General features: G+C 37.0%; 1 protein-coding gene and 1 non-coding gene across 8 annotated transcripts; both read left to right on the plus strand.

The window, feature by feature from the left end:
* Nucleotides 1-285: 285 nt before the first annotated feature.
* Usp7 (Ubiquitin-specific protease 7) lies at nt 286-20,570 on the plus strand. 7 transcript variants are annotated; one of them, XM_089835496.1, is made up of 20 exons: nt 286-900; nt 3,676-3,798; nt 3,887-3,989; nt 4,064-4,162; nt 4,246-4,319; nt 4,690-4,754; nt 5,682-6,077; nt 6,148-6,228; nt 6,308-6,398; nt 8,006-8,608; nt 9,623-9,704; nt 11,012-11,207; nt 11,642-11,936; nt 14,582-14,865; nt 14,959-15,324; nt 15,409-15,518; nt 16,482-16,698; nt 16,779-16,850; nt 18,124-18,229; nt 18,327-20,570. In XM_089835496.1, exons 1-20 carry the CDS (start codon nt 822-824, stop codon nt 18,431-18,433), a joined length of 3,549 nt encoding a protein of 1,182 aa, XP_089691622.1. In that variant the 5' UTR covers nt 286-821; the 3' UTR covers nt 18,434-20,570. The 7 variants fall into 7 exon arrangements, with proteins under 7 accessions (XP_089691622.1, XP_089691623.1, XP_089691625.1 ...); XM_089835497.1 differs by having other exon boundaries at nt 18,124-18,220; XM_089835499.1 differs by having other exon boundaries at nt 9,635-9,704.
* Nucleotides 20,571-26,349: 5,779 nt separating this feature from the next.
* TRNAE-UUC (transfer RNA glutamic acid (anticodon UUC)) lies at nt 26,350-26,421 on the plus strand. Its single transcript has one exon. It is a non-coding gene; the product is annotated as a tRNA-Glu (tRNA).
* Nucleotides 26,422-26,615: the final 194 nt, after the last annotated feature.

Consider the following 26,615-nt stretch of genomic DNA (forward strand, 5'->3'; position numbering starts at 1 on the left):
AAAAGGCCTAAAACGTCATTGCGCAGGCGTAGTAGATTGAAAGAAGAAAAAAATCACCTTCACGTTTGATTGGTTTAAAAGATGCAATTTTTTTTCATTTAATTTAACCTCCTGTTTTGGACCAATCAAAATTCATCAGGGTCAAGAATTGTCCTTAAGACCAAAAGCGTGTAACTTTTATAGTTAATCGGCCCATGATACAATGTTTTTGATTTAAAAGTTCATACAGAATTTTAACCAATCAAAATCCTACGCGGCTACGTTATCCGTGCCTCTAGCGACAGCGAGGTGAAATTTGGCTGCCATTTTGGATCTTACGTCGATGGTGGAAAATTTCTCGACGAAATATAACGACCTCGCGTAATTAACCCCTAAATTATTATTATTTTAAAGGCTCGACTTAAATTTGTACGTTTAATTGGATTGTTTTAAACTCGGGTAATAGCCTAATATTGGAGGCAATATCCTATTGTACAGAAAAACGTCAAAACAGGCGCGAATGCAACTTCACCGCCCGGCGCGTTGTTTCGCTTGAGAAAGAAAATCCCCTTTTGTGTTTTCAAGACGGGTTCGAAAGTTTATTCGGAGAATTTTACGGGGTTTTTCCAAATGAATTAAAAGGTGCGTGTAAATATTTCGAAATTATATTTTATTCGTCAATCGAGGAGAAAGCCTTATCAGCAGACATTGGGCGAATAAACAGTAAACACGTGAAAGTGACCGTCTCTGGCAAGAATTCGACAGGTAGCGCGTTCAAAGAAACGGTCACGTCGGCGGGTAAATTGAAAAAACAGAAACAAACGGTTGTACCGAGTGACAATATGTCCGTAAATTACGTCAGCCTCGGACCTGACGACAAGGATAATCAGTCAGAACCAGAGGAAATGGACACGAGAGAAGGTTAGTTAACTATCATTTCTAACTTCTAAGGCTTCACCCCCCACGCTAACCCTAAAAGACCGAGGCTTAGGTAGATGTGTGTTTGTATTGAGAGCCATTATAGACGTAGGCAGTGCACTAGGCCGCCTATTTTTCCCCTTCTCTCCGCTTGTCTGACTCCTACCCCGCGCCCTGCCTGCCTTCATAGGCGCTCGCGTGTTTAGCAGCGGCCGCTTGGTTAATATTTTGTAACCGGGGCTTCACTGCCTAACATATCCCGGTGTAGTGAAAATATCAAATTGCCGAGAACTTTATCTATCAGGTAAATAAACCTCGTTTTACGTATTCCGCATCTATTTAACCAATTAACACGCCGAACTATCTTAGTTAATGACTGTTGCTTAACCTAAAATACCTTTATAATGGCCGGTTTTGGCGTCTATTAAGCCTAGTCATCTTACCCTAAGCCTATGCTAATCATATCTATCCCTTAAATTGCTTGCTTAATTTAAACAATCCGTAAAAATTAATTTACGAATCTTATATGTAGTCTTTTAACACATTAAATTAGTATGCAATAGGCGTTTTTTATTAGGCGATGTTATTAGAAATAATATAGCTTTTAGAACAGTTTTACCCCTATGAAAAAAATTATAAAAATCAGGGGTGTAACCAAGCACTAACCTGTGTATTTTTCTGTTGGAAAAAATCATTAGTGTTTTAAATAATCATTTTAAAGTCTTGTAGGCATAAACCACGTTTACTTTAATTTTAATTTTAATTTTATAAGAATATATGGGAAATTAAATTAACAAAATATATATAGAAATTTGTATTCCAAAAGTTGAGTAAGCAAAATTGACTTATCATCGTGTTATGGAATTAAATAAGGCTAAGAAAGAAATTTAAATTGGAAGGTACCGTACTACCGTTTATTGCAAGCTCATTATAATGCTTACGTACGTTTAGAGTCTGCACGACCTACACTTTCAATGTTAAAACATTTTAATCATTGATTTTTATACTAACAACGTTACTTACGTACTTTGGAGCTGTGTGGGAGTGTTTTTATTTATTTTAGATTAAAAGTAGAAAGTTTTTACGTAGATACTCTGACTATAATTAAAATGTCTTTTACCTATCATATGTACTGTTTACAAGTTGGTAAAATAATAATTATAAAGGGAATAATATAAATGTTTCTCCGCTACGTTAAATATTTTATTTATTCTAAGCATTCTTAATGCTGAAAATATTTTGTTTCCGTGTATGTTGTGAGTACTCAATATCTATTTGCTTATAATTCAATATTAAATATTCATAAATGAATTGAAGGATCGAAGCATCTAAATACGTGAATCTTATTAGTTAGTATAGAGGCCTGAAATTACAAAGTGGTCAAGGCTTTCTGTTCTCATAGTTTTTATTTATTTATAAGAACAGGTACTACTACAGGTAATAATTAATCAGATCTAAATGAGCTTTCCTAACAAATATTGCTGCTTTAAATGTGTTAAAGAGAGATTGGAATGGCCAGTTAACCACACTTGTATTGGTTTTGATAGGGTTTGTACAAACCTGGAAAACTCAGGGAAATTTAGAATTTTTAATAAAATCGGGGAAATTTGTGATGTTTGAGTAAATTTGCTCTGAAGGGGTTGCTTGCATTATGAAAAACTACTCCCGTTGTTATTACTCCATGTATGAAAAAAACCTGGGGAATATAGGGGAAAAACCTGGGGAATATAGGAGAAAAACCTTCAAGAATCAGGGAAATATAGGAGCGAAAATCAGGGAAATATAGGGACCGAAAATCAGGGAAATATAGGAGCGAAAATAAGGGAAATATAGGGGCCGAAAATCGGGGAAATATAGGGGCGAAAATTAGGGAGATATAGGGGCGAAAATTAGGGAGATATAGGGTCGAAAATTAGGGAGATATAGGGTCGAAAATTAGGGAGATATAGGGGCGAAAATTAGGGAGATATAGGGGCGAAAATTAGGGAGATATAGGGGCGAAAATTAGGGAGATATAGGGGCGAAAATTAGGGAGATATAGGGGCGAAAATTAGGGAGATATAGGGGCGAAAATTAGGGAGATATAGGGGCGAAAATTAGGGAGATATAGGGGCGAAAATTAGGGAGATATAGGGGCGAAAATAAGGGAAATAGAGGGGCGAAAATTAGGGAAATATAGGGGCGAAAATTAGGGACATGTAGGAGAAAAAATCAAGGAAAAAACCTGAAAAGATCAGGGAAATGTATAGTGACACAGATCTGTATTGTAGATGGGGAAAACTCAGAAAAATCGCTTTTCCAAAAGTTGTATGAACCCTGATCAATCTAAGTTTAATAATTGAAATATTTTTCAGAACATTTCATTTTGCCTTGAATTTTATTAGAATTACTGGAGGCGTTAATTAATCTCTATTAACTTCCCATTTTAAAAACTCTCATATTACTGTTACATTAAGTTATTAATGCATTTAGTTTATATTATTATAACTACAACGTTGAAAAATGCTCATATTACTGTTGCATTGAATGTAGCTGTCCGCTACAATGTTAGTGCATTTAGTTTAAGTTATTTTAACATAATATGTGAAAAATTATGTATTTTCTTCTAACAAAACCCATTTCTACAAATGAAATTCATAAGAAAGAAATTTAAACAATCTCTGTCTGAAAAAGCTACGTCAAATCCCATCAAAATCTCAGACTCTAAAATTATACCGTGCACCAAATACTAAAATATAATATAATTTAAGTCTGGTAAAATTTGAATATAATTGTCAGATACGAGAACACAGAGTGCCGATTCAAATACTGACGATGGAAAATTTTTAAACGGGGAATTTGGGCAAGACGCCACAGCAACCGGTGGTAATATATCTCAAGAAGAAGCAATGGAGGAAGAAGGTTCATTAATAATTTTCATTTGTCGATTTTAATTACGGTGGTCAAACGTTGAACGTACGTTCCTTAATCTCCGTTAACTTTTTAATAGACGAAGCCCGTTCTGAGGCTACCTTCAGATTCATAGTAACTAATTTTAGTAAAATGAAGGAAACAGTTTTAAGTCCGCCTACGTTTGTAAGAAATTTACCTTGGTAAGATAGTTTTATTATTAGGTACACGATGTGTTAGTTAGCGATATCGTAATTCGTGGTTTTAAAAATGCTAGGAAAATTATGGCAATGCCTAGAACAAACCAGGGTCAAGATCGACAACCAACGAAGAGTTTGGGTTTCTTCTTACAGTGTAACGGAGAATCAGAATCGTCGTAAGATTAAAATTAATTTTTTAACTTAATGGACTGTTATTTCCGTTTGCGTGAAACCAAGTTTATTTGGTTTTCGTTCGCAGCACTTGGTCGTGTAATGCGGTAGCGGAGTTGAGGTTAATAAGTCAGAAAGAAGGCGTAGATACTTTTAAAAGAAGTAAATATTCTTCGTTAAAGGGACTGCAAAGAAGGCATCGGCGGGTGGGTAAAAATTATTTGAAATACGTCACAGACATCACGTGATGCCAAGATACAAAGACTCCTCATGGAGTGGGACTAGTTAACATCTAGTCCATTTTTTCGCGAGATTGCAGCGCCAATTCCATGAAGTGGTGGTTTTCGAAATAAAACGAACTAAGCTTCTTTGAACCACGCCTCTCCTTGGTCACGTGCCTCTGACGTATTTCAAATAATTTTTACCCACCCGCCGATGCCTTCTTTACAGTCCCTTTAATTAATAGTGTGAAATGAATGAATACATTGTTACTAATCTTTTTTCTATTTTGTTTATCGCGTTTGTTACGCAGAAATTCAACATTTATTCTACAGTAAAGAAAATGATTGGGGTTTCAGCCATTTTATGACTATTAATGTAAAGTTTTGTATTTAAATTTATTGTAAGGGTTGCTACACATGTCAGTCATGGGTCCACAAGGGTTGGTTATAGGTTAGTCAGTGCCATGGGCAAGGGGGAACGTTTTTGGCTAAGAAGGGCTACACACGAACCAATTACAATTTATTCCGACTATTCCTCCCCCATTTTTTGGAGTCCCACCCTACCTGAGCTGTGCCACAGTTAGCGCGCCCGATTTCTTTCAGGTTACGCATGATCCTTTGTTACATCAATCATGTTAGTCAGTGCCATGGGCAAGGCGGAACGTTTTTGGTTAAGAAGGGCTGCACACGAACCAATTACAATTTAGTCCGACTATTCCTCCCCCATTTTTTGGAGTCCCACCCTACCTGAGCTGTTCCACAGCGCGCCCGATTTCTCTCAGGTTACGCATGATCCTTTGTTACATCAATCATTTTAGTCAGTGCCATGGGCAAGGGGGAACGTTTTTGGCTTAGAAGGGCTGCACACGAACCAATTACAATTTAGTCCGACTATTCCTCCCCCATTTTTGGAGTCCCACCCGACCTGAGTTGTGCCACAGTTAGCGCGCCCGATTTCTCTCAGGTTACGCATGATCCTTTGTTACATCATTCATGTTAGTCAGTGCCATGGGCAAGGGGAACGTTTTTGGCTTAGAAGGGCTGCACACGAACCAATTACAATTTAGTCCGACTATTCCTCCCCCATTTTTTGGAGTCCCACCCTACCCGAGCTGTTCCACAGTTAGCGCGCCGATTTCTTTCAGGTTACGCATGATCCTTGGTTAGAGCGACCTAAGCAAATTGCTAGTAAAAGGAATTGGGGAGTATTTATTGTAAGAGTAGCCGGGGAAAGAGATCTTTGTAGCAACCCTTACTATTCCAAAAAAAGCGAGTGACGCACTTTTTAAGATTTTAACCCCAGGACTTGTCACAGGACATCATGGATCCTGAAAAAGGATACATTAAGGACGACTCTATCATCTTAGAAGTTTGGGTTTGCGCGGATGCACCCCACGGAGTCAGTTGGGACTCTAAGAAACACACGGGCTACGTTGGCCTTAAAAACCAGGGTGCTACCTGCTATATGAACTCGCTCCTACAAACTTTGTTTTTCACTAATAAATTACGCAAGGCTGTTTACCAAATGCCAACGGAGAGTGACGATTCCTCAAAGAGTGTCGCCTTGGCTTTACAGAGGGTCTTTCACGAACTTCAATTTTTTGATAAACCCGTTGGTACTAAAAAATTAACCAAATCTTTTGGATGGGAAACGTTGGATTCCTTTATGCAACATGATGTACAAGAGCTTTGTCGAGTGGTGAGTTCCAATTTGGAAGTTGGTTTGGAAACAGCGTACGTCAACTTCAAGTTTTTTGTTCTGATTAAAGTTGTTGGACAATATGGAAAGTAAAATGAAAGGAACTTGCGTTGAAGGAACAATACCGAGGTTGTTCGAAGGGAAAATGATTGTAAGAACTTGTAAAAGACTATCTATAGGTTAATGTAGTCGCGAATTGGTTTTTCATCAACGGTTTATCGTTATTTTAGTCTTTTATCCGGTGCAAACACGTTAGTTACACATCATCAAGGGTGGAACCCTTTTATGATATTCAATTAAACGTTAAGGGCAAGAAAAATAGTGAGTTTTTTTTTTTTTTGCCTTAGTCCTGAAAAGTTCCGATAACGTAACATTATTACTTAATTAAAAGAACGGCGTATTTCTAAATATAAAAGGAATTAAATAAATGATCTCTTATTACAATATGATAATTAGCATTTAATTAGTCTTAAAAACAATCAAGGACTACTGCGCCATCCGACGTTGCTTTAGTGGCGTCTGCTAAACTGAACCACTTACCTGTACGTGATTGCCATTGGTTGAATTCTTCTTACAGACTGAAAATGGTTTAGTGGCGTCTGCTAAACAGAACCTCTTACCCCTACGTGATTGGTTGGCTTTAGTGGAGTCTGCTAAATAGAAACTCCTACCCCTACGTGATTGGTTGGGTTTGGTGACGTCTGCTAAACCGAACCTCTTACCCCTACGTGATTGGTTAGCTTTAGTGGAGTCTGCTAAATAGAAACTCCTACCCCTACGTGATTGGTTGGGTTTAGTGGCGTCTGCTAAATAGAAACTCCTACCCCTACGTGATTGGTTGGGTTTAGTGGCGTCTGCTAAATAGAAACTCCTACCCCTATGGGATTGGTTGGGTTTAGTGGCGTCTGCTAAATAGAAACTCCTACCCCTATGGGATTGGTTGGGTTTGGTGACGTCTGCTAAACCGAACCTCTTACCCCTACGTGATTGGTTGGCTTTAGTGGAGTCTGCTAAATAGAAACTCCTACCCCTATGGGATTGGTTGGGTTTAGTGGAGTCTGCTAAATAGAAACTCCTACCCCTATGGGATTGGTTGGGTTTAGTGGCGTCTGCTAAACCGAACCTCTTACCCCTACGTGATTGGTTGGCTTTAGTGGAGTCTGCTAAATAGAAACTCCTACCCCTATGGGATTGGTTGGGTTTAGTGGAGTCTGCTAAATAGAAACTCCTACCCCTATGGGATTGGTTGGGTTTAGTGGCGTCTGCTAAACCGAACCTCTTACCCCTACGTGATTGGTTGGCTTTAGTGGAGTCTGCTAAATAGAAACTCCTACCCCTATGGGATTGGTTGGGTTTAGTGGAGTCTGCTAAATAGAAACTCCTACCCCTATGGGATTGGTTGGGTTTAGTGGCGTCTGCTAAACCGAACCTCTTACCCCTACGTGATTGGTTGGCTTTAGTGGAGTCTGCTAAATAGAAACTTCTACCCCTATGGGATTGGTTGGGTTTAGTGGAGTCTGCTAAACCAAACCTCTTACCCCTACGTGATTGGTTGGGTTTAGTGGCGTCTGCTAAACCGAACCTCTTACTTCTACGGAATTGGTTGAATTCTTCTTAGAGACTGAAAATGGTAAGGGTTAAGTGGGTTCGGGCTAGCAGACGCCACTAAACCAATGGCGGATGGCGCAGTAGTCCTTGATTATTTTTAAGACTAATTAAATGCAAATTATTTTGTAATAAGAGATCATTTATTTTAATTTTAATATTTAATTCCTTTTATATTTAGAAAAAAGGCCAATCATTCTTTTAAAGTATAATATAATGTTACGTTACCTGAACATTTTCCTTTAAAAGTATAACCTGTAGGCCTACATATCTTAAAAAAACAGAAGGGGTTTGATTTATATTTTTATGTTTGTTTTCATCAGTTTACGAGTCTTTCAGCGATTACTGCGCAGTTGAAACTTTAGACGGTGAGAATAAATACGATGCCGGTCAATACGGTCTTCAGGAAGCGGAAAAGGGGATTGTCTTCTCTTCGTTTCCACCCGTTTTACATTTACACCTCTTACGGTTTCAATACGATCCCCAGACTGATACGAACATAAAGATCAACGACCGATTCGAATTTCCCGAAAAGTTAAATTTGGATAAGTTTCTACAAAGCCCCCAACATCAACAGCAGCTAATTCAATCGCAAACGCAAAATACTAAGGACCCGACACCGCTTTCAGTCACGGCTAATCCGGCATTAGCTCCTTTAGCCGCTACGACACCCGGTTCGACGCCGCCTATCACTTATACGCTTCACGCCGTTCTAGTTCATAGCGGAGATAATCACGGAGGACATTACGTAGTTTTTATCAATCCCAAAGGCGATGGTAAATGGTGTAAGTTCGACGATGACGTTGTCTCCAGATGTACCAAGCAAGAAGCCATAGATCATAATTTTGGAGGACACGAAGACGATATTACCGTTAAACATTGTACTAACGCTTATATGTTGGTTTATATTAGAGATTCGGAAATTCGTAAGTTGGTTTGGATAATTTTTTAGAAAAACTACCGGGGGGTCGGACGTTTGTCAAAATCCCGTACACTTCGTTTGAAATCTGTTTAAAATCTCTCTCGAAAATCTCGAAATCTCACGTCAAAATCTAAAAATCTTAAAATCTCACGTCAAAATCTTAAAATCTCACGTCAAAATCTGAAAATTTTAAAATCTCTCGTCAAAATCTGAAAATTTTAAAATCTCACGTCAAAATCTGAAAATTTTAAAATCTCACGTCAAAATCTGAAAATCTTAAAATCTCACGTCAAAATCTGAAAATTTTAAAATCTCACGTCAAAATCTGAAAATTTTAAAATCTCACGTCAAAATCTGAAAATTTTAAAATCTCACGTCAAAATCTGAAAATTTTAAAATCTCACGTCAAAATCTAAAAATCTTAAAATCTCACGTCAAAATCTGAAAATTTTAAAATCTCACGTCAAAATCTGAAAATTTTAAAATCTCACGTCAAAATCTAGAAATCCCTACCTTAATATCTGAAAATCCCGAAATCCCTATTTTAAAACCTGAAAATCCCGAAATCTTCACCTAAAATCCCGAAATCTCACATTAAAATCTAGAAATCCCGAAATCTTAACGTAAAATCCCGAAATCTCATCCTAAAATATCGAAATCCGAAAATCTCCTCGAAATCCGAAAATCTCTTTCAAAATCTGAAAATCTTGTTCCAAAGCCCGAAATCTCCTTCAAAATCTGAAAATCCTAAACAAAATCCCAAAATCTCCTTCGAAATCTGAAAATCGCGTTCAAAATCTGAAAATCTCCTGTAAAATCCCGAAATCTTAAAATCTTGGAGTAGATTTCCAGATTTCTAAAATCTGAGTCAGAATCTGAAAATCTGAGTCAGAATCTCAAAATCTGGGGCAAAATCTTGAAATCTCAAAATCCCGTACACTAAAATGCCGAACGTCCGACCCCTCGGAAACTACGCATTAAACCTTATAGGATGGGGGAGTTATCTAACGCTCTGTAGTTACACTTGTAGAAGATGTTCTACAACCGGTTTCCGAGTCAGACATTCCCGAACAGTTAGCCGAAAGGCTTCAAGAAGAAAAGTAAATAAGTTTTAATTCGGTGTGCTGTTACAGGGTTCGTACACGACCTGGAAATACCTGGAAAAGTCAGGAAAATTTAAAATGGGCCTAAAAAGTCAGGGAAATTTAAATTGGGCCTAAAAAGTCAGGGAAATGTCAGGGAAATTGAAAATGGGCCTGAAAAGTCAGGGAAATTGAAAATGGGCCTAATAAGTCAGGGAAATTGAAAATGGGCCTAAAAAGTCAGGGAAATTCAAAATGGGCCTAAAATGTCAGGGAAAAGTCAGGGAAATTTAAAATGGACCTAAAAAGTTAGGGAAATGTCAGGGAAATTTAAAATGGACCTAAAAAGTTAGGGAAAAGTCAGGGAAATTTAAAATGGACCTAAAAAAGTCAGGGAAAAGTCAGGGAAATTTAAAATGGACCTAAAAAGTCAGGGAAATTGAAAATGGGCCTAAAAAGTCAGGGAAATGTCAGGGAAATTGAAAATGGGCCGGAAAAGTCAGGGAAATTGAAAATGGGCCTAAAAAGTCAGGGAAATTGAAAATGGGCCTAAAAAGTCAGGGAAATGTCAGGTAAATTGAAAATGGGCCGGAAAAGTCAGGGAAATTGAAAATGGGCCTAAAAAGTCAGGGAAATTGAAAATGGGCCTAAAAAGTCAGGGAAAAGTCAGGGAAATTGAAAATGGGCCGGAAAAGTCAGGGAAATTGAAAATGGGCCTAAAAAGTCAGGGAAATTGAAAATGGGCCTAAAAAGTCAGGGAAATTGAAAATGGGCCTAAAAAGTCAGGGAAATTGAAAATGGGCCTAAAAAGTCAGGGAAATTTAAAATAGACCTAAAAAGTCAGGGAAAAGTCAGGAAAATTGAAAATGGGCCTAAAAAGTCAGGGAAAAGTCAGGGAAATTTAAAATAGACCTAAAAAGTCAGGGAAAAGTCAGGGAAATTTAAAATAGACCTAAAAAGTCAGGGAAAAATATATTGGAGGGAAATTTAAAGTATAATGGTGACAAGAAAACTTTTTGTCTGAGATTTGAGCAAAGTCCCAAATTGGCGGAGCTCGCTTCGCTCGCTCAGGTTATTTATGATTTACTTCAAATTAAATTTAAACGAATTAATTGGCTAATTTTTATAAAAATAACTCGTGCAAAAATTATTTGAGTGAATATAGATTGGTTTTCATATACGTTCGCCATGTACGTTATTGCAAATGGTCAGGGAAATTTGTTCAAGTTAGTCAGGGAATTTCATCCCAAAAATTTTGTACGAACCCTGTGTTACGCACACTTTCTAGGACTCTTTGTCGTAATTAACCGTCTGTTAATCAATAGACGACAAGAAGCCTTAAAACGTAAAGAGAGGAACGAAGCGCATTTATATATGAATGTTCAAGTGTTAACGGAAGATCATTTCTGCGGTCATCAAGGCAATGATCTTTTCGACCCCGATAAAGTCAATTATAGGATTTTCAAAGTCAAAAAGTCAACGACGTTACAAGAGCTACTAGAATTAATCTCTGATCAAATGGTAATGTTGTTATTAATCCTACGGTTCGTACGAAACAGGGAAACAGGGAAAAATCAGGGAAATAAATAGTTGACAAAGACCTCAGGGAAATTTATAATTTTTAGTAAAATTCAGGGAAATCGGGGAAATTTGCGTCAAACAGGGGTCGAGTAATTAAGCAAAATGTTCGTGAACATCCCCTCCATAAGATTAACATTACACTATACTTTGGAGGCTCATAACTCTGGTTCTACTAGAGATAGGGGGATGCTCTTTGAGTATGTTATAGTCCAATTTGTCCCCCATCCAACCATACTAAAAACGTAGGGCTACGACAAACAGGGGCCGAGTAATTCAGTAAAATGTTCGTGAACATACCCCCCTCCATAGGATTAACATTACACTATGCTATAATATTGTTGGGGTTACGATGTCAATGTTTACCACCATTTCAGCGTTATCCTTTGTCAATGATCCGTCCGTGGCCCATTGCACCTCGTTCGAATCTAACCTCTCGACCCGCGGCGTTGGACGTGGAAGCCGATCTTAATAAAGCGGTTATTGATTTGGCGGAGAGTAATAGTCCTTGGACTATTTTTCTGGAAACGGTGGAACCAGATTCGGGGGCCACAGCTTTACCCGAATTTGATAAAGAAAGCGATGTCTTGCTGTTCTTTAAGCTTTACAACCCAAAGGAGAAGAAAATTGCCTACGTCGGGCATAGTTACGTGCCTATCACATCTAAAGCTAGTAAGTTCATTTGTTTCGATGTACTTTGTTGTAATTTAGGCTTATTGGGGAAAAATCAGGGTTCGTACGGAATCTGGATAAGTCAGGGATATTAAAATTAGGGGGGAAAAGTCAGGGATTTAAAGGTTTTTCCTAGAAAGTCAGGGATTTAAAGGTTTTTCCTAGAAAGTCAGGGATTTAAAGGTTTTTCCTAGAAAGTCAGGGATTTAAAGGTTTTTCCTAGAAAGTCAGGGATTTAAAGGTTTTTCCTAGAAAGTCAGGGATTTAAAGGTTTTTCCTAGAAAGTCAGGGATTTAAAGGTTTTTCCTAGAAAGTCAGGGATTTAAAGGTTTTTCCTAGAAAGTCAGGGATTTAAAGGTTTTTCCTAGAAAGTCAGGGATTTAAAGGTTTTTCCTAGAAAGTCAGGGATTTAAAGGTTTTTCCTAGAAAGTCAGGGATTTAAAGGTTTTTCCTAGAAAGTCAGGGATTTAAAGGTTTTTCCTAGAAAGTCAGGGATTTAAAGGTTTTTCCTAGAAAGTCAGGGATTTAAAGGTTTTTCCTAGAAAGTCAGGGATATGTCAGGGTGTAACGGAAAAAATTTTCCGTGTACAAGGCGTTCAGTCAATCCTTATAAAGGAGGACCGTAGTCACAACGCTAAGTGTTAAAATCATATTACCCAGGTTCTTCTTGGTTGTGCCGCTATCGGAGATCCGTGGTTGGAGACTAACTTTTAACTTAATTTAAATTAGTAAATTAAATAAAATCATATAAGACGAAACTGAACCATGAGGTTCAGCAAAAATAGTGACGACTACATTGTACCCGGGTGTCAATGCGAATGCGTTAATACAACGTAAAATTTCTCTTTTATACATTTCCCGCAGGATGCTAACTCCTTTCCTCAATAGGGGGAAGGGTGGCAACCGGATAGAACTAGATATTTGGGGCTTAGACAGTTACTTGACGGCAGTGGACTGAACATAACCCAGAGGTTTGAAATTTTAAGCTTTCGTCCACTGTCGTCTGCAACGGTTTCTGGGCGAAACCGCTGCAAGGGATTTAAAGGTTTTTCCTAGAAAGTCAGGGATATGTCAGGGATTTAAAGGTTTTTCCTAGAAAGTCAGGGATATGTCAGGGATTTAAAGGTTTTTCCTAGAAAGTCAGGGATTTAAAGGTTTTTCCTAGAAAGTCAGGGATTTAAAGGTTTTTCCTAGAAAGTCAGGGATTTAAAGGTTTTTCCTAGAAAGTCAGGGATTTAAAGGTTTTTCCTAGAAAGTCAGGGATTTAAAGGTTTTTCCTAGAAAGTCAGGGATATGTCAGGGATTTAAAGGTTTTTCCTAGAAAGTCAGGGATATGTCAGGGATTTAAAGGTTTTTCCTAGAAAGTCAGGGATATGTCAGGGATATAAAGGTTTTTCCTAGAGAAAGTCAGGGATATGTCAGGGATTTAAAGGTTTTTCCTAGAAAGTCAGGGATTTAAAGGTTTTTCCTAGAAAGTCAGGGATTTAAAGGTTTTTCCTAGAAAGTCAGGGATTTAAAGGTTTTTCCTAGAAAGTCAGGGATTTAAAGGTTTTTCCTAGAAAGTCAGGGATTTAAAGGTTTTTCCTAGAAAGTCAGGGATTTAAAGGTTTTTGCTAGAAAGTCAGGGATATGTCAGGGATTTAGTTTGGTGTATCAAACAATGCTTCGAGCAATGCTAAATATGAGACAGGTGTGATGAGGTGGGCTCTGGTAAATACCTTAAAATGGTCAGGGATATTGCCAAAATTTGGTCAGGGATAACCTGGAAAAGTCAGGGATTTCAAGAGTAAAAATTTCGTACGAACCCTGAAAATAATGCTAGGATTTCATTGGTTAGTAGGAACGCGACTTCCAATAGACGCGCGCGCAAGGTGCAACGAGCAGCCATAGTTATTATTCGCGATGTTATTCCCCTTGACATAACTATAGCAAGAGGGCGATGTCGTAACTGTGTTGATCCTTTCAAGATTTTGTGAAAGCAATGTTAATTTCTATGCGCGTTTTTTGGGCTGGGCTTGAGAACTTACTATCCGTCAAGCCTCTATCCGTAATTAGCCTTATTCCTGATCAGCGCCACCTACCCATAGCGGCGACTTTGAGAACTACTGTAATAAGCAAGCCAATCAGATGTCGCTAAAATCTGGTGACGTCACTGACGAGGACTCTCGGCCCCGGGGTCTTACCAAAAAATGACGTCACCAGATTTTAGCGACATCTGGTTGGCCTCTATCCGTAATTAGCCTTATTCCTGATCAGCGCCACCTACCCTTAGCGGCGACTTTGAGAACTACTGTAATAAGCAAGCCAATCGGATGTCGCTAAAATCTGGTGACGTCACTGACGAGCACTCTCGGCCCCGGGGTCTTACCAAAAAATGATGTCAACTGATTTTGGCGACATCTGGAGTGGTTGGCTTGCCGATTACAGTAGTTCTCAAAGTCGCCACTATGACTAGGTGGCGCTGATAAGGAATAAGGCTAATTCTTTTCTGACTTCTCTCTACCTATGATTTCATTGATTGGTAGCAGAGCGTGGTCCTAGGTGCAAGGCTTAGCGAGATAAGATTATTTGCGGTGACTTTACTGTTAAATACAATTTTTACAGCAAAGATCTGATAAATTTACTTTGTGTAATTTGTTTTTCAGGGGAATTAATACCAATTTTAAACGAGAAAGCTGGATTTCCGCCAAACACCAGCTTGGTTCTTTACGAGGAAGTTAAACCAAATATCGTTGATCCCATCGAAGATTTGGATCTTCCCCTAGAGAAAGTTTTGGAGGAACTAATGGACGGTGACATAATCGTATTCCAAAAAACCAAAGATCTCGAGGATGAAATCTTTAAACAATCCGCAGCAGCATCGGCATTAAATACAAACAGCGGGAATAACGTTGTTAATCCTTCACAGACACACTTACCCTCTGTCACGGTGAGATATTAAGTCTTTATTACTTACGAAGTGTGACATTTTGTCGATCACGATTGAAATTTGTAATTACCGTTTTGATTGATTGGTTTGAAGGATTATTTCCGCGATCTCTATTACCGAGTGGAAGTCACTTTCTGTGACAAAACGATTCCGAATGACCCGGGTTTTACTTTGGTTCTCTCGAACCGTATGAACTATGAGCAAATGGCTTTCGCCGTTGCTCAGAAATTGGGGACGGACCCTTATTTGTTGCAGTTTTTTAAAGCGCAAAATTATCGCGAGGGACCCGGTAGCGCGTTGCGCTTTAATTACGAAGGCATGTTAAAAGACCTACTGACGTGTTACAAGCCCAAACAACCCAAGAAAATCTTCTACCAGCAACTCAGCATTAGAGTGAACGAATTAGAAAATAAGAAGCAATTTAAGTGTGTTTGGGTCAATAGCAAGCTCAAAGAAGAGGTCAGATGACGGAGGCGCTTTTAATTTAAAAATTGGGTTAATTAAGATTAACGTTGCCCCGTTTTTAATTTTTCTACCGAACAGAAAGAGTTAGTTCTTTATCCTAATAAAAATGGCTGCGTAGCTGATCTACTGGAAGAAGCCATGAAACAAGTTGAGTCATCGACGGAAGATGGTGCTTCTGCAAGGCTTAGGTAATTTACTAGTTCGTAGAACGTTTTATTTGGGCGGGACAAAAGTTTGGAACGTTTTATTTGGGCGGGACAAGAGTTTGGAACGTTTTATTTGGGCGGGACAAGAGTTTGGAACGTTTTATTTGGGTGGGACAAACGCTCGGATCGTTTTATTTGGGCGGGACAAACGCTCGGATCGTTTTATTTGGGCGGTTGTTTGGGCGGGACAAAAGGTTAGAACGTTTTGTTTGGGCGGGACAAAAGGTTAGAACGTTTTGTTTGGGCGGGACAAAAGGTTAGAACGTTTTGTTTGGGCGGGACAAAAGGTTAGAACGTTTTGTTTGGGCGGGACAAAAGGTTAGAACGTTTTGTTTGGGCGGGACAAAAGGTTAGAACGTTTTATTTGGGCGGGACAAAAGGTTAGAACGTTTTGTTTGGGCGGGACAAAAGGTTAGAACGTTTTGTTTGGGCGGGACAAAAGGTTAGAACGTTTTATTTGGGCGGGAAAAGAGTTTGGAACGTTTTATTTGGGCGGGACAAACGCATAGAACGTTTTATTTGGGCGGTACAAACGCTCGGAACGTTTTATTTGGGCGGGACAAAAGCTCGGATCGTTTTATTTGGGCGGGACAAAAGCTCGGATCGTTTTATTTGGGCGGGACAAAAGCTCGGATCGTTTTATTTGGGCGGGATAAACGCGTAGAACGTATTATTTGGGCGGGACAAACGCTCGGAACGTTTTATTTGGGCGGGACAAACGCTCGGAACGTTTTATTTGGGCGGGACAAACGCTCGGAACGTTTTATTTGGGCGGGACAAACGCTCGGAACGTTTTATTTGGGCGGGACAAACGCTCGGAACGTTTTATTTGGGCGGGACAAACGCTCGGAACGTTTTATTTGGGCGGGATAAACTCATAGAACGTTTGGATATGTCAAATGATTAGTGTCAAAGCAAGCCACGCGATTTGTTTTCCCCCAAAAGGTTATTAGAAGTGATAAGCTACAAAATCTTCAGTGTGCAACGTGAGGATGTCCAATTAGAATGTTTAAACTCAGCGGGAACGAAAACATACAGAATTGAAGAAATACCCAAAGACGAGCTACATTTAAACGACGACGAACTTCTAATTCCCGTCGCTCATTTCTATAAAGAAATTTTCTCAACTTACGGTGTTCCTTTTCTACTCAAAATTAAACAAGTAATTCCAAAAAAGAAAAATACTAGTTAGTTAAGTTTCTAAGCCTCTAAATTTGCGATTCAAAACAAACCCAACAACAGAATGAACCTTTCTCCAAAGTCAAGGAAAGAATTCAAAAGAAATTAGACGTGCCAGATAAAGAATTTGAAAAGGTTAGTGCTGTGTAACGTAATGTGCAACATAATACCTTAAAAGCACGGCCTTTTTCTTAATATTAAAAAAAAACTCTTATTTCATTTAATTAGTCTTAAAACGAGGACTATTGAGCCGCCATTGGTTTAGTGGCGTCTGCTAGTCAGTACCACTTACCCCTACGGGATTGGTTGTTATCCTGTGCAGGTTCTGGTTGGCTAATACACGCCTCTAAACATGGTGTGGCGTCTGTCTGGTAGCCAGAACCACTTACCCCTAGCAAAAACGGATTTATGGGATAAGAACGTCGGATCGTACCTTTAGCCTCTAGTACCATCCTCGCATACTTTATTGAGAAACTTCGTCTGCTTATATTTTGACTCCACCCACAAATTCGATCTCTAGAAGTAGCTATATACAGAATTTGTGGGTGGAGTCAAAATATAAGCAGACGAAGTTTCTCAATAAAGTATGCGAGGATGGGGAGTGAATTCGCTAACTCCGACGTTCTTATCCCATAAATCCGTTTTTGCCCCTACAGATAGTACGGGATTGAAACAATCCCATGCGGGTTCTTGGTAGCAGACGCCTCGCCATGTAGACGCCTTTAAAGGGAGGGTGAAGTAGAAAATCAAGTGATTTTTTATCGATTCTTCTACTAATTATAAGATCATTCTGCATAGTGAAACATTCAGGAAATACCAATTCCGAATGATTTTAAAATTAATTCAAATTAGGTTCATATTTTAAGGATAATTTTAAACAGGGACTTCTGACCAATCGCGTAACGCCCTGCCTTTTTGTTAACAAAATTCTCGTGGCACGCTCCATGTCTCGCGCCATGATTATCACGTCGAGCGCCTAATTTTATCAAATCTCGTGATAAATTTAATTCGACACGGAACGTGCCACGAGAATTTTGTTAATAAAAAGGCAGGGCGTTACGCGATTGGTCGGCAGTCCTTGTTTAAAATTATCCTTAAAATCTGAACCTAATTTGAATTTTAAAATCATTCGGAAACCGTATTTGCCGAATGTTTCACTATGCAGACTGGTCTTGTAATTAGTAGAAGAATCAATAAAAAATCACTTGATTTTCCACTTCACCCTCCCTTTAAACATGGCGGCACACTAGTCCTCGTTTTTAAGACAAAATAAATGGTAATTAGTAATTACTTTTGAATAAAATAAAGACCGTCGTTCTTTTAAGGTATAATGTTACGTTACCTGCACTTTTCCTTCAAGTTACGTTGAATTAATCATTTTGGCAAATGATTCTTTTTTTCTCGCTAGTTCAAATTTGCCATTGTTGTGATGGGAATTCCGCGATATATTAACGAAGAAGAGACAGAGTATTGCATTAATTTGCCAGACTTTCTGCCAAATCCACGTGAGAATTGTTAGCGATTAGTTTTACGATGGTTTTATACTTAATACTAATACTAATTTCTCCGAGCAATTTCTTTCTTCCTTCTTTTTCTTCATTCGTTTTACAGGTAGCACGATGCAACCTCGACCTTGGTTGGCTTTGGAACACATTAATAAGGCGCCTAAACGTTCCAGATATAATTATTTGGAAAAAGCTATCAAAATTCACAACTAATAACTATTAAAAAACAAAAAAAATGTTTATTCAACGTTAAAAAAACAAAAAAGAATAACAAAAGATACGCGAGATCGAGTTTTTTTTTTAAAATTGCAATTTTTTTGCGAACATCGCATCGTTTAAAAGAACTAAAGTAAAAAAACTTTGGAATTGGAAAAGAAACTTTGTTTAAGTTAAGAATGAGATGAAAAGAAAGAAAAAGAAAAAAAAAATGTTAAAATTACCACTTGTGGTTGTGGTTTTAGAGATTTAACGATGAATCCGAAACAACACGCAAAAAAAAAAACCAAAACATAAAAGTATCCTCATTTCTTTCAGAAAGAAGTGAATTAAACTAAAAAGGTAAGAGAAGTGTTTTTCACTTTTATTTTATTTTATTCTATTCTTTCGTGTACATATTATGGAATTGAAAAACAAAAAAACAACCAAACAAAATTCACTACAAAAAAAACAAAAACAAATACAGAAACAAGAAAACACGCTCCCGAGTTAAAAAAATAAAATAAAATAAGCCATCGTCTATTTTTATTTTAGAATATTTAATAAAAATATTTAACAACAACATTAATAAGAAAGAACGTAATTAATTAATTAATTAATGAATTTAAAAAGGAATTTAAGGAATTAAATTTAATTGGGAGTTTTTCGTTTCGTTCCGTTTCGTTCGTTATCATTTTCCGATCCCAGTGACACGTTCGTTCGTTCGATACAAAAATTTAAATTTAATCTATGATGAATTGAACGTTAACGTTAACAAGATTTCTTTGTTACTTACTTACTTAAATATGTGGAAAAAGAAAACTTCAACATGAACAAGATTAATATGAAATTTATTTATGTGATTTACGATACGTTATCGAAGCAAAGAATGCATGGTTTTATCATATTTTTTTAATATGTAATGTTTTTTTTTTTTTTTTTTTTTGGGTGTCGCGTATGAAATTAATTAATTAATTAAGCGAGATTCATGATCAGATTTGATTTAATTACGGTAATTAAAGAAATGGGTTTTTTTTAGATAGATCGAAACTTTGTTTCTTATTATTTATTGATTGCATTTTGTGTTCTACGTGTTAACTTTTCATTTGATTCATCGTAGCGTGTTTAATCCGATTTAACGGGTTACGTATTCATTTCATATTACAGATTTAAAAGTAAGTTTGTTTGTTTCCCTCTTAATTAAATTTCATATTAATCTTGCTCTGTTATGCGAATAAACATTTACGAAGAACTTATATTTATTTTTTTTTTAAGTAACCAACCGATTTTATTAACCTCGCAAAGTTTTATTCCTCTAACAAAATTCGTTTAAATAGCTCCTCCCCTTTCCACCAAAATGGCGGCATAACTTCACAGAGTGAAAGGATAGTGTGGGGAAGGCTCCTGATTGGTTAAGTGAGGGTCTGACCCATAGTAGGGGAGATTTCCACCCGTTTCCCACTAACTATAGGTGAATATAGTTAGTAAACGTCGTCTGCTAAATTTTTATCTTTCGTATGAAATTTAGCAGACTACGTTTACTAACTTATTCACCTAAAGGGAGTGGTAAAGGGGAGAAAATCTCCCCTACTAAGGCCCACACTTATCCAATCAGGGGAGCCCTTAGGAAATTTAGCAGACGACTTAAGATCACTAAGTCACAAGGCAAATTTGAAATTTGTCGAATTTGAAATTTGAAACTTTAAACTGAGGAACAAAACTTTCCAAGGTTCTCATTCTGGAGACGATCAACCCTTTAACTTTAATAAGTTATTTCTATTTAAAGTAACTAACTAAAGCCAAAATATAAAACTAAAAGAACTAACCCTTCTACATTATTTTAATTTGAACTTAATGAAATTTATTTAACAACGCTTTTAATTTGGAAATGCGCGATTTTGGACGAGGAAATGACTAAAATTAGGGGAATATTTATTATGGAAAATTTCAACAAATAAACATTTTTTTTCAAATGAAATTAAACGGAAAAAACTTGGCAAGTTATTAAAAAAAAAAGAATTTGCACGAACTGGGTTTAAAAAAATTAACAAAAAATTGTACAGGAATAAATTTCGTCACGTTGTTTTAATTGTATTAGAACATAAATTGTATTTTTCTTTTTAAATAAATCCAAAATAGAAACGAAACAAAAAAATTAAGATTGGAAAAGGCTTAAGAAGTAATTTGTATTGTTTAAAATGCCCGCTGTATTGTGGCCAATCAGAATCAAGACAAGGGTCTCAGCGCGCCAACCGCCAATATAAACAGACCCTATAGCCGGAGCACCTTGCGTCGTTGAGCGCGTGATCGAGTGGGTATTGGGCTATGCCCTGACCACAGCCCACTCGATCACGCTAGTTGCACGCGGCTCTGCCCCCCATCATCTGACTTACGAAACGTCGAAAAGGTCTAGTCTCAAACTCTTAAAAGACTTTTTAGGGGTTGGGGAAAAGGAGAAGAGTCTTGGTTGACCCCTTTAATTTCTGAATTTGCATATCACATTATCACTTGATATTAATCGCGAGCTTATCAATATAAAACTCTCGGTATCATAGGACTAATGAAAAGTTTACGTTAAATAAGAAAGTGAATTTTTTCCTCTAACAAAACTATATGGCATATGGAAAATGTCAAAACCAAAATATGTTTGTTTTTCTGATGAAAAACTCCGAGTTACAGAAACAGAATAGGACTCTATCCGCGCTGAGCAGCTTGCGTCGTGATGCGCGTGATCGAGTGGGCTATGATCTAATAATTAGGCCTAATTGAAGGGGCTGGAAAAATCCCGAATTTTGTGTGAATGAACTTAATGACCGCTTAAAAAAATTAACGTTAGTTTTTTTTTTGTTCTTATCTGGGCCCGTTGTATAAAAAAAATTTAGGGTGAAGTGTGAAGATTGAAATCTTAAATAAAAAAAAATCTCATAGGAAGGTGTTGGTTAAGACTAATCTAAAGAAATTTTCATAGAAAAGCGCGCGAAAAACTCATCGCAAATGGTGCAGAACGGTAGTTCTCTAATAACTTCCCCCCAAAACTTATCTCCCCGTAAAATCTTGTCGTAGATTGTCATAAAGAAGCGGCAGATCTATCTTGATCTTTTTTTTCCCTTCCTTTTTGCGGAATACAAAAGATCATAACTTACCGTTCCCCCATTGGCTAGTTGGGTGGGCGAGTCGCGCGGTTTTAGTCACGTTACCGGTAATTTTCCTAAATAACTTTGACTTGTACAGTACGGACGTGTTTCTTTTTCGGGTTTTAAAGGAGAAGTACGTTCATAGATAGCCGGGGTTTGCAAACCACCTTGAGTTTGAATTGTGGAAATATTAGTGGTATGGCCTGATTGTCTACTAGCTGTTTATGAAGATCCCGATTTACGGGTTTGTTTAAATCATCCATCAAGAAGAACGGTTTTCGGTTTGCCAAACTAGGGTTGTGTTTCGACTTTCGAGAACTTCAGCTGGAATCATATTTCACGAGTTTGTTGTGTTGAAGTTTTGTGAATTGACAACAATTAAGCCGAGAACTAATTGTTTCATCTTATTCAACTAATTTGGGTAAGTCTTAATTTGTTTTGTCATACGATGTGTTGTTCTAATTGTTGGATTAAGTTTTGGCCAGTGGGATACACGCGGCTTTTGTTACTGATAAATAGAATGTGATAGGCAGAGGTCGTAGGTCAATTGGGCTTTGGTCAATTGAATTCAACTTCAGTCAGTCTAATTTGGGTTGGGTAGTTGATCGTTCTTGAGATCATGTTCGAATAATTATAAGTTAAATTGGAGCGCTTAACTTTAAAGGCTTTGTATGGTTTTTCATGGATAACATGAGAAAATCTTAGGTAGAGGTCATAGGTCAGACGCCATGTTTTTCTGTTGTAGGCGGATGCTAAGGGAATAGGGTGGGTTTCCGTATATCATAAGTTCATAAGATATGTTCCATAAGTTTGTCTCTGGTTACTGAGAGCTTGTTAAGAAGCGACGTGGGTGAAACGTCATAGATTATCGTAAAGCGACGCCTGGTGACTGGTGAGTCGCTGTCAAAGGCTTAGTACAGACTAAATAGTTAGATGGACTGCAAAATTAACCGAGTGTAGTCAATTCTCACGTCTCAAACTAGTTCTCAGTAAGTCTCTTGCATTACGAAGTACAAGTAGTGTCATACTTACTGAACATATCTTATAAACTTATGGTATATAATACTGTCACCTGCAAAAATGTACTTAGAAAGTTTTGAATAATAAGAACTACTTATGGTAAACTTAAAAAAAGTTCGTAATCTTTATTAAGATGCAATTCACGGTAATCTAAATTACCTAATCACGCGAATCTTAAACACCTTATCACCTTATAGCATTTCCCGTATTTCCTCGATCCCCGTAAATGAGAAGGCCAAAAAATTATTAACGGTAAATAATTGGATAGGAATCAAATCACGTAAGAAATCTTCATGATTAGTGGCGCTTTTTTTCCTGAATATTTTTTTCCTGAGTTTTTTCCGGTATTATAAGAAGTATATAATTATCCAAAACTATCAAATGCTTCAAGCATTCAATTAACTTCAATTACTTTCGTTACTACTCTGACTCTTTCCTTGATATCATCATAAGTTCATAAGATATGTTCCTCCATAAGTTTGTCACTGGTAACTTAGAAACTGGAGCTTGTCATGAAGCGAGTGAGGTAGGTCATAGATTCGAGGTAAAGCGATGTACGCCTGGTGAGGCGCTGTCAAAGACTTAGTAATGCAGACTAAATAGGAGCTAGATGGAAGTCCTGCAAAATTAATTAACCATCCGATTGTAGGACTTCAATTCTCACATGTCGTTCTCGAACTATAGTTATCTCGAGCTGTAAGTCTCTCAGTAGCATTTCGAACTTTACGAAGTATAAGTAATGTCATACTTATCATGTAACATATCTTATAAACTTATGGTATATGAAGCCAATGTATAGTATATCTTCGAGTTGATTCATTTCTAGTAATATGATCTGACCCTTATTAAGTCTAATTTTTCTCTGACGCGAGAACTTTGTTTCTGTTTTGAAAATGACCTGAGGAAGAAAACTAGTTTTTAATTAAAGTATAGGTTTTGAGACAACTTTACTTTAAATCGCCCCCTCTAGGAAATTCGGTTAATTTCATTCTGGTAACCGTACCTTAGGGTGAACCACTTTTCTTGAAACGTTTCGTGGATGGGGACTCGGGGAGAAACTTGGGTGAATATTTGATAATTTTTATATCTTTTTTATTTGATTAGTAGATTATAATTTGATGAATTATCTTAATGACGTAGCGGTAGTTTGATAAGCAATTATCACTTTGATTGTCTTATGACGTTGTACTGGGTTATGGGGCCATAATTAATTAATTTAGAAAGTGGGACCTAGGTTATAACGTCATGATTCAGGTATCTTCTTCATTGGTCGAGATTAACTGTGACTAATTTTTTAACTTTTGACAATTAAAGGGGTAATAGCGTTTAAGTTCGACCATAAGCTTATAAGATATGTTCCATAAGTATAAAACCAAGAAGTGATATCAAGTTTACTAGGGAGAAGGTATAAGATGGCTAAGTATTCGCGCGCCATAGTCCCAGTTCCCCTTTCAAAATACAAGGGGGGCCCGGGCTATTTCGCCTCTCTTCAGTCGGAAAATATGACTGTAATTTTCGTCATTGGCGTCGCGCTGACGTGAGTTTTCAAGAACCAATGAGATGCTGGTTGTAATGTAGAGGCGGGGATTAACTCCGGATCTACGTTTGGTCTGGAGATAAAGCTGGAAATGTGGCCCGAATTTATACCTTCTCCCTAATAAACTAGATATCACTTCTTGATGACACTACCTATACATTAAACTTATGAGATAAAACGAAATTTACTATCGCTTTAGTAATGGCCCCTTTATCATGAAAATAAAAATTAGTCTTTTTAAAATATTTTTTACTGAAATAATTTTACATTTAAATCTGTTTATACAATGCATTATTTTGCCGTTACATGCAAATTAGTGAAAGCTACCTACTAGACCATATCATTTAGTTGCAGAAAAACATTGATATGCAAATTTTTGTATTTTATTCAAATAATGACGCTTTTTCAAACTTATTTTGTAGATAATTTTCAAAAAATTTGCCCTCAAATTTGTGATATTTACGTTTAACATAAACATACACCACCGATATTATAATTTGTGTCTTTAAAAAAAATGGACCATAGTTATTATTTATCAAAAAATGTTAAATAGCCAAAAATAACTTTAGATTTTATGAATAAAAAAGTGCATTTTATTTAAATGTGACATAAAATTCAGTAGTCCGTAAATTTTGCGGGAAAAACCGTTAACTTTCCCGCGTTTTTTTTTATGACCAAAAAATCAAAAATTGTATAAAATATTTTTTTTTAAAGTTATACTATCAACAAATTCGAATAGAAAGCGACAAATGAAAATTTTTAGTTTCATGGGAACTGACTAACCTTAACTTGCATGATTTAACTGTATTTTATTTAAATAACTTATTTATAAATAACAAATTTTATAGTACGAAATTTCTATTGTAAAGGTTATTTGAAATTTTTCCTTAGTTCAATGTTTCATATTTTCGAAATTAAACTTAAAATTCGGTTTTCTGGCTTTTGAAATACTTTGTTTTCACACTAGGAGTATTTACATAGGGAGTCTAGGCTATTTAAGTAGGTAATAGCCCACTTGATCACGCGAGTTGCAGCGCGTGCAATTTGCGTGATCGAGTGGGCTGTGGTAATGCCAAGTAGCTTCTCCTCCTGGTGTAAATTGTACTAATCCTCCTGGTCTGAAACTATGCATTAAAAATAAGTGATTTTTCAGTTTCGGTTTTCTGGCTTTTGGAATACTTAGTTTTCACACTAGGAGTATTTACATGGGGAGTCCAGGCTACTTAATTTGGTAACAGCCCACTCAATCACGCGAGTTGCAGCGCGTGCAACTTGCGTGATCGAGTTGGCTGTGGTAATGCAAAGTAGCTTGGCCTTCTGGTGTAAATTGTATCAATCCTCCTTGTCTGAAACTATGCATTAAAAATAAGTGATTTTTCAGTTGCTAAACAACATTCTAACTTCATTATTTAAATCAAAGCATTTATGACTTCAATAATTCCAAATATTTTGGCTATTTTCCTATCTTTTACATTAATGTAATAAAAATGTTTCATTTCATTTCATCTTTAACAATTTACATAAAAAGCGTTTAAGTATAACACATCGTAAACAATTTTTTTCAATGGATAAAAGATTCATTTAGATACATACAAAGCAATTTTTTTATACAAAATCAGGACATTATTTATTATATTTAAGTATTTAAAAAGGGCATTGTACTCAATGTTAGTTTACTGTTAACACTGTCACGCTGAAAGAGCCGCCAAAAAGCTTCAAAAAATGCGGGAAATATTCCCCGCCAAATTTGTATTAGCGCGAAACGGCGCGTGCCATTCATTACAGAGTAGTGACACCCCGTGTTAAAGTCTCATAGGCACGATATAGTCCAAGCCAAGGAGCTAAGACTACTCAATACTCCATAGAAACGTAAAAAGAAAAGGCTTAACAAATATTGGTTTTTCATTCCCTAAAATTAACCGTAGCGTAATCACATCGTATCGTATTTAAATACAATGTATCAAACTTAATTTGCTAACATAATTTAGTGCGGGATCCGGTGGTGTAATTTTCCGCTACATTTGTCTTTATTCTTCTTCAAGGCCAAGGGACACTCCCTAATGTCATTTCGGTAGCTAAATTAGGTTTCAAGCTATTATTATAACCAGAAATACATAGATTTCTTCTACGTATGGGAATTTTCAAAAGATAATCGCAGTTGTGGGCCTTTGTTCCGAAATAGAAACCATGGAATATTATCTACTAACGGTTGATAAGGCCTAATTTCCACGGAAAGGTACATATCCGATATGGTCTAGTGGCTAGGATATCTGGCTTTCACCCAGAAGGCCCGGGTTCGATTCCCGGTATCGGAGCGTTAATTTTTTTTTCTTTCAAATTTTCTTGGAACGTCATTTGACCAACTTTAGTAATGTAGGGTCGTAGTTTAAAGATAATTAGGCCCGTATAAGAATTAAAGTTTTCTTTGGGAGTTTGGGTTTAGCTTAATTTACCGGATTTGAAAGTCCAAATATTCAAAATATCATCTGTTCCGGTTAGGTTTTTTATG

This window comes from Phalangium opilio, unplaced genomic scaffold (assembly GCF_054372755.1).
Source record: "Phalangium opilio isolate 3A_F unplaced genomic scaffold, DU_Popi_V2 ptg000041l_1, whole genome shotgun sequence".
Classification (NCBI taxonomy): domain Eukaryota; kingdom Metazoa; phylum Arthropoda; class Arachnida; order Opiliones; family Phalangiidae; genus Phalangium; species Phalangium opilio.

What these genes read in the sequence shown, in the direction of transcription:
- Usp7 (XM_089835496.1), top strand. Translation starts at nt 822, where the DNA reads ATGTCCGTAAATTACGTCAGCCTCGGACCTGACGACAAGGATAATCAG. An exon ending in GCCATTTTATGACTATTAAT is followed by an intron (nt 4,755 to 5,681) that starts GTAAAGTTTTGT and finishes TTTTAACCCCAG; the next exon opens with GACTTGTCACAGGACATCAT. An exon ending in TATTAGAGATTCGGAAATTC is followed by an intron (nt 8,609 to 9,622) that starts GTAAGTTGGTTT and finishes AACGCTCTGTAG; the next exon opens with TTACACTTGTAGAAGATGTT.